This window comes from Melanotaenia boesemani, chromosome 11 (assembly GCF_017639745.1).
Source record: "Melanotaenia boesemani isolate fMelBoe1 chromosome 11, fMelBoe1.pri, whole genome shotgun sequence".
Taxonomy (NCBI): Eukaryota; Metazoa; Chordata; class Actinopteri; order Atheriniformes; family Melanotaeniidae; genus Melanotaenia; species Melanotaenia boesemani.
Window position 1 is genome coordinate 8311037 of NC_055692.1, and position 8461 is coordinate 8319497.

An 8461-nucleotide genomic window follows, 5' to 3' on the forward strand; every position below is an offset into this window, starting at 1 on the left:
TGTACATGCATATCAGAAAGTGTTTTGGAAACTTCATACCTTCAAAGACACTGATCTCATAAGTCCCTCACAGCAGACACTGAATGATTTTTTAACATAAGGTGATGTCAAGTCCTGAGAGGCATCATTTTGCCCTGAAAGCATAGGGAACATAAGATTAAGAAACACTTAAAAGTCTTCAATACATACACTACTGTTCAAAAGTTTGGGGTCACTTTGCCATGGGATTCAATAGGGAAGTGGCCCCAAACTTTTGAACAGTACATTGAAGATTCCTTTGGCCATACAATAAAGGAATCAGTTTAGTATAACAACTAGTCATGACTGGTTTTTTTGTTGTTTTTTTTTTTTTTTTTTTTACAGAAAAAGCATACAGTATGGGTTTCTATATTTACACTGTATGTCTTCTTACTGTGAATAAATCTTCCTCAAAGCTCCCCCATTTGGTTAATATTTTTTTTATTATCTTTGTATTTTTTATGTGAAATCATTGTGTATACAACATGCTGAAGTAAAAATGAGGCTATAAAACTGTCTCTGAGACACATCACATTATTTATTATAGTTGGTTTAATTGCCTTTAATTACACAAAAAATCTCTCAACAGATATTTAAATCTTCAATAACTGAAATGTTCAGTCCCAATCCAAAAGATGAAAAATTGCATGACTAACATATATTACTCTGATTACACTGATAATAAGCTATAAATCTTTTTTGAGCCGTCTATGAGGGATTGTTATTTAAAGAAAAGAGACAACAGTCCAAATATTTTGTTTAGCTGCGTAATGATAATATTGAAGCAGTTTAAGTGATTAAATTTTACTGCAAATTGATGCTGTTTTAACTGATATTAAACTGATAGCGTTTCTGATGCAGTTCTGGATGTAGATGTAGCATGATCTCCACCCCTGGATGCCAAAAGACTACAATCTTCAGCCAATCTTTTGTGTTTTTAGGAGCAAGTGAATTGTGTTTGAGTGATGTAAATTACATCGTTTTGGGGTTGTGTGGTGGTCTTTTCTATCAACTGTGGAAAGCGTTAATTGTTAACTGTTAATTGGATGATTAGTTAGTGTTACAATTTTTTCATGCACATTTGAGAGTATATGTTCAGGTTTCGTTGCATTTATGGTTATATTTTTCTAAATAAACTACATGTATGCGGTGTCTCGCTACAGATAAATGAAGGGATCACGGTGTCCTCCGCCTGGGCCGACAGATAATGAAATCCCTGGTGTTTGATTCGCGCAGCAGGCGCGTTGCTCCGCAGAGCTGTAACCAGAATTCCGCTGAAGAGGTCGCGCAAGGACTTCTAAAGGAGTTCCGCGTGTCTGTGACTGGAGTGTATGTGCGCGTGTGTGACTGTGAGTGAGTGAGAGAGTTTCATTCAATGAAATGCAACACCCCTCATCTCTGTCTGAAGCCTCTTCGGAAATAGGTTTGATTATATTTAAAAGCTTGACCCGGGAGAGAAACCCAAACAACTGTCTGTTCTAATATTAGCCGCGCGGCTGCCGACTACTATGAATTCTATTATTGTCTGGGCTCGGATGTGTTGGTCAAGACAACTCTTACCAAAAGATTTGCACTTTTGTCTGCAGTTGGTGGAAAAAAATATCAGTTGCCAACAAGTAATTTAAAGGACGGCTAGTCTGGCTGGACACTCTTGGGTCTTGATTATAAAGTATAGCTATTAAAAGTCTGTGTTGTATAGTAAGTGCTTATTATTATTATTATTATTATTATTATTATTATTATTATTATTATTATTATTATAATGCTTAAATAAAAAAAAATACCCTATGCGTCCCCAGTCAGCCACATGCTTCCAATTAAAAGCTTAGTATTGTTCATTACTACCATATTTCGTCCGATATCTATCTATCTATCTATCTATCTATCTATCTATCTATCTATCTATCTATCTATCTATCTATCTATCTATCTATCTATCTATCTATCTATCTATCTGTCTGTCTGTCTGTCTGTCTGTCTGTCTGTCTGTCTGTCTAGTTTTACAGCAAAGTTCGGTCCCGACGTCACTACCAAATATTTTCGTATTCATTCTTTGCTTATCGCGGCAAGAGAAAGTTGGGTTGTAACGATGTCACCTGACTGGGATTCAAAGAACTTGAGTAAGAAAAAAAATCCCCACCCCCACAGAAGAGGAGACCGCCCACCAGAGACAGTCAACCCGAGACCCCTTATAGATTTAAAAAGAGAGGCTGCATTCTCAGACTGACACTTATTCAACACTGCCACCTTAAGCAGATTACTTTTGCGCTGCCTGTGTCAAATACGTGCTTCACTTTGCCTCTCCATCATGTTTGGGATGCTCAAACAACACCTTCACCCGTGCATTTTTCTCCTGTTCATATGGCTTTGTCACGTCATGGAGCATCAAAAAGTTCAAGGTAAGCTCTCTTCATCAGTTTCTGATTTATTTTTTCTCAGTTTAAAAAGAAAAAAAAACTTAAAGACTTCTGTCATCCACAAATCGCGTAAGCGTCAGATTCTTAGTGCCAACGAGGAACTTTTTAAAGTGAGTTTTCTTTTTTCTTTTTATCCCTCCACTGCCACACAAGTCTCTGTACATCAGACAGTGTTAGGCGTATAGAAAACAGGTGCTGTTGGGTCACTTCAAAGTGAAAAAATAGAAGGGATTTTTTTTCTTCTTCGTTTTCCCCCGAGTCCTTACCAGCCGTTAAAAAGCCGCCACGCAGCGTTGGGTGGCATAGCCAGTTTTCCGTAGTACCTGTACATATTTTGGAACTAAATGTGGGCGTTTTGCATTCCATGGTGCTGCCTTCTATCCTACAGAAAAACTTCAGATTAGCCACTGTGAGTTTATGGGCGTGTTATTTATTTATTTTTTGCACACACCCTTTAAGCATTGTGCGCCAAATCTCCTTTAAGAAATTTTATATCTTTGATGGCAAGATATAACAGTTGGGAAGGATTCTTGCATTGTGATGTTTTTTATTATTATTATTATTTTTTTTTTTATCCCTAACAGCTCTAAAATAAGTCCATCTTTGACGCGCAAAACGCAGCACTTCATGTACACTAATGGCATGTGTGTCTGTGTCGGTTTAAACGTCCTGCTGTTGTCTGGACTAAAATTATATTTGTGCGTCGCTGACAAAGGATAGCATTTTTGTTATGATTTTTTGTGCCTTGAAAACAAATTTAACCCTGTTTTATTAATGAGCATGTCATTGTCTGGAGGGGGTGCATGTCTGGGATATTGTACTGAGGCGTTGGAGACGGTGTTGTGCTCAGTCTTGTTATACCGAAAGACCGTGGTTTTCTCGCTTCGCTGTCTAGACGCTCCAGTTTCTTTCCAGTGATAACAAGGAGACCCTGAGAATAAAAGAAAGCCCCCCTCCAAGATTCTTTTTTACTTTTTTCTTAGGTTTGTGACTGTATTGTAAGGGCTGTCAGTCACAGTTGAGATAGGCAAGTCTTTACAGTCTAGCAAAAAAAAAAAAAAAAAAAAAGAAAGAAAGAAAGAAAGAAGAAGAGAAAAAAATCAGACAAAATACCGCCGGGAGGGCGAAAGAGGAGGGAGGGAGCGCCTCAGATAATACGGTCTGCGTGTGAGTCTAGTGCGTCTGGGTCAGCGGTTTTAGACGTCCAACAAGCGATATTTGAGCTTTTTCTGTTGTTGTTTACAGCTGGAAACTGCTGGTTGCAGCAGGGGAAGAACGGGAGGTGCCAGGTGCTCTACGTGCCTGGGATGAGTAGGGAGGAGTGTTGTCGGAGTGGAAGACTGGGGACGTCCTGGACCGAGGAGGACGTCCCCAACAGCACACTCTTTAGATGGATGATCTTCAATGGCGGAGCTCCCAATTGCATACCTTGCAAAGGTGGAGGTGCAATAATTTTCCTTCCTTTTTATTCACAAGACAAAAAAATCGGTCATTTTGCTTTGATAAAATTACACTGATGATCTGACTTGACGCATGTCAACGTGCGTAAATTGTCCATTTAATCTGCACTGGGATTATTTTACGCACAAAGAGTAGAAAAAATCCTTATCAGAATTACATAACACAGACATTTTCTTTCAGAAAGCTGCGATAATGTGGACTGTGGACCTGGGAAGAGGTGCAAGATGAACAGAAGAAGTAAGCCGCGCTGCGTGTGCGCACCAGACTGTTCCAACATCACGTGGAAAGGACCGGTCTGCGGATCAGATGGAAAGACCTACAAAGATGAATGTGCTCTTCTGAAGGCTAAATGTAAAGGCCACCCCGATCTGGACGTGCAGTACCAAGGAAAATGCAAGAGTAAGCCAATTTTATTGAAAATCTTGCTAATTTTACAGCTTTCACTGCTTTAAAAAGCTCTTAAAAGCAAGAGTGGAGTGGCTTCTACTCTTTGTCTTGTATTAAGTGACATGTTTTTTTCACAAAACGCTTCACTGTCTTTGTGTCACCAGAAACGTGCCGTGATGTCTTGTGCCCCGGCAGCTCCACATGCGTCGTGGACCAGACAAATAACGCTTATTGTGTGACGTGTAATCGGATTTGCCCCGAGGTGACGTCGCCTGAGCAGTACCTGTGTGGAAACGACGGGATCATCTATGCCAGCGCGTGTCACCTGAGAAGGGCTACATGTCTCCTTGGCCGCTCTATTGGAGTGGCATATGAGGGGAAATGCATCAGTAAGTCTGCAACCAGAGACGTGAAAGCATGAGACTTAACTCCCTGTCAGTGCCTCCAGTCGCTGACTCTGAATATACTCTGAATATTTTCTTCTTGGCCAGCTCTGCAGTAATTCACGCTTCATTTTTGCCAACATTTCAGCTAGGAGGGGGTCTAAAAGAGAGAGGGTGTTTGGTAGTTGCTTGTGTTTGCTCAAGAAATGATAGACATCTTATTATTTCCTGATGTTGGCAGTACTATCCCATATGGGAGAGAGGGAAGGAGAGAGGGAGGAAGGAAGGGAGCAAAACAGTGCTGGGGGCCATGAAGACATGCTTGGTGTTTTTAGTCAAATGGTTTCCTTTCCAGATAGCAGTCAATCTTAATCATGCAATCTAAAAAAAAAAAAAAAGTAAAAAAAAGTAAAATCATAGCTTAATATTTCCACCATAACACCTTACTCTATAAGGATTTTATTTTTGTTTCTATTTTACCCAAAACTTAGGAGTCATCTGATTAGGCTTGAAAGCCATTCAAGGTAGTTACTCTTATGAAGGATTTCCACTGTACTGATTTTCTCTTCTCATCATCCAGAGGCCAAGTCATGTGAGGACATCCAGTGCAGTGTGGGGAAGAAGTGTCTGTGGGACGCTCGGATGGGCCGGGGCCGCTGTTCAATCTGTGATGAGTCCTGTCCAGAGAGTAGGACAGATGAGGCGGTGTGTGCCAGTGACAACACCACATATCCCAGTGAATGTGCCATGAAGCAAGCTGCTTGTTCTATGGGGGTGTTGCTGGAAGTCAAGCACTCAGGATCTTGCAACTGTAAGTAAACAACAAAAGAAAAATATGAAACAAAAAGAAACAAAACATCCCCCCATCCCTATCAAAACAAGAGACAATATTCCATGTTGCTTTCCCAACATAAACCTCCCCCCGAAAGTCCCCCCAACCCCAGCTTTTCCAAAGCTACCCCCCACACACACACCCATCCAGCTATATCACCAAGCACAGCTTAAGCAAGCAGAAAGGACTTGGAAACGAAACAACATGCATGAGGTTGTCTTTGTTGCTGGCTTTTGTTCTTGTGTTCTTGTTGGGTTATTTTTTTTTAATCTTTTTTTTAAGTTCACAGAAAGGTGAATGAAAGATATAATTCTATGTCAGCAATTTCTAAGAGCCTGGGCTAAAGCTAACTTTATTAAACTAACTCAAATCATAGAGGATACTTACTTTGTTTGCAGCAGAACAATCCTGATATTTAAATGTAGTAAGTGACCTGCAGGAGCAGGTTGCCATAAATCTCGTGCAGTACTCTTTTGATAGAGGTCATATCTTTACAGCTTGTAAATTCCATGCTTACATTGCTAATTCCCAGATTCCCAGTAACAATTCAACTAAAAATGCACTGCTTATTATGACAAAATACCACACTTCCTAGAAAGGAAGATATTATGAATATCCACACGCTGTGAGCATAAGGTGATTGTAACATTGGTGCCATGATGGTGATAATGCTGATGGATTTTAACACTGATACTCTTAGAGACAACCTTTCTAAACTGTCTGTGGGCTCACAAATTCGGAGACAAATCATCAAATTGATAAATGGCCTCAAAGAAATATCAAATGTACATTCCAAGTTCCTTGTTAGTCTTTTTCTCCTGACTGACTGAATAAGCTGCCTCTAAGGTATACAGTGGATTGGTGACTAACTTTATGATCACCTCATGAATGTGTTCATTTACAGTGTGCAAGATCAGCATAAGTTTGTAGACTCAAGTTTTTTTGCCTGTCATGTCAGAGACTGTGTTCTTAACCAGGGTTTTTATCAGAAATTACAAATCCACTTGGATTAATGAGGGACCGCTTGTCTTTTTTTCTTTTTGTATTGTCACTCTTTTTTTTTTCTGTGTCCAATGTAAATCTCTGTAAACAGGATAAGAAAATACCTCAAAACTGTGTTGATGATATCTGACCTGCTTGCCAAGGCCAGGCCATGACACAGAGTCCTTCCTCCCTGAACGTTTGAGCCAGAAGCTGAAATCATAATCAGAGAAAAGCAACTAGAGAATCTAAGAACACAAGAGCACTTTTCTGTGTTATGTTTGTCTGCTTTCAGGAAACTGCCCAAAAGACACCCAAGCCACTGGAACCATCAGCCCCAGTGCCCCTTATGCCTGCCTCCCAGCCCCCATAACCCACCTTATGACCCCTCCCATCTACCCCCTCTTTCCATCATTCCTCTTTTTTCTCATGCTGCAGTGCTGACTTGCCAGATTATGTAAATGGACGTTGTATAATTGGGGATGCCACAGTAATTGTTGCTGCCAAGTCACACAGACTCTTCCTCACAGATGCACACACATACATAATCATACACACACATACACACAAAAAAGAAAGAAAAGAAGGCTGTGTGTGAATCTATATTGTGAGCTTTGTTTTACATTTAGTGATATTTGCGCTGTTGTGGTCCATATTCATACAACAGCTACCATATATTCTCCCATATAGCCATTACAGAAGACCAGGAGGAGGATGAGGAAGATGAGGACTCAGACTACATGGCCTATGTCCATTTATCTTCTGTACTGGATGGATAGGCTCCCATCACTAGTGGGACAGTTCTAGGGCAAGGAATCATGTCCATACTGTACATTATGTGTATGCTTATTTATTTTTTAAAGAAAAAGGAAGTATACATATAGTTCAGTCTGCTAGATGTTTATTTATACTTTTTGTGTTTTATAATTTATACATTTACATTGTCAGGCTATCATCTACCATGATAAATTGTGTTACCGCTCATTTTTCCTTTTTTGCTATCGTCCCTTTTACTTTCTTTTTTTATCATGAAGAATTATATTTGTCCAAAGAAAAACAGTGTTATTTATTTGTCATTTTACTGTGTAAGTATAAGTCCTCTACAAGCTGTAAATTGCATTCCCTGAGCTGTAAAAATCTGCTTTGTTTCTGTCAAATCTCTATCACAGATGTTTATGTCACACATACGTAAATGCATGTTTAGGCTGTGTGTTTATTTATTGGGTATATATCAATCATTTTATGTACAGACATGTTTTTGGTTTGTTTACAACTGTAATAACTGACCAAAGGGATTCTCTCAATGGTTTTGCATTGTAAAACGCAGCAGTGATGAAATGAAAAAGAAAAAGAGAGCCATTTGATTTTCTTTTCTCATTTTTAAAAAGATTTTCTTTGGTTTTAGCCCTTTAGATGTTCTTCCATCTGAAAGCAACCCATTTAGACAGAATTCCATAGCATTTATTTTGTCTCACCACTATTAAGAGGTAAGTTTTGGACAATACTTGATTATTTTGGAAACAATGTGCCATTAACATTTGTGAGCTGTCTTCTTGCCAATGTGCTCCACAGAGCTAATAGGAATAATGTACTGCAGTTATCTACACTATACACTTCTTCAACTTGTTTAATTTTTTTTTTGATTGTTTGTTTGTTGTTTTTTCAGAAAGAATTTTTATTTTCAATCATCACAAGAGAAAAACAAAATTCTGTTATGAATATATAGTTTTGTATTTTTATGTAAATGTCATATGTACATACAAAGTTTGATGGTATTTGTACAGATATGAAGAGTGAAACAATAAAAGTTTTTTTTCCTTATTGTTTATGACTCTGCTGTGTTATCTGTGGTTACATATATATTAGAAAATGTATACTCCAATATATAAAATACACAGTACGTAACACCAAAAGAATAAGTTTGTGTAATGTATTTTTGCACATTTATGTAGATTTAATCCTTTTTTCATCTCTGGACATTT

The 8461-nt window shown here is 38.7% G+C and overlaps 1 protein-coding gene across 3 annotated transcripts; it reads left to right on the forward strand.

The window, feature by feature from the left end:
• Nucleotides 1-2234: 2234 nt before the first annotated feature.
• Nucleotides 2235-8300, forward strand: fsta (follistatin a). 3 transcript variants are annotated; one of them, XM_042000607.1, is made up of 6 exons: nucleotides 2235-2417; nucleotides 3681-3878; nucleotides 4077-4295; nucleotides 4448-4672; nucleotides 5247-5477; nucleotides 6775-8300. In XM_042000607.1, coding segments are annotated over exons 1-6 (966 nt in total). In that variant the 5' UTR covers nucleotides 2235-2326; the 3' UTR covers nucleotides 6777-8300. The 3 variants fall into 3 exon arrangements, with proteins under 3 accessions (XP_041856541.1, XP_041856539.1, XP_041856540.1); XM_042000605.1 differs by having other exon boundaries at nucleotides 7170-8300; XM_042000606.1 differs by having other exon boundaries at nucleotides 3681-3872; nucleotides 7170-8300.
• Nucleotides 8301-8461: the final 161 nt, after the last annotated feature.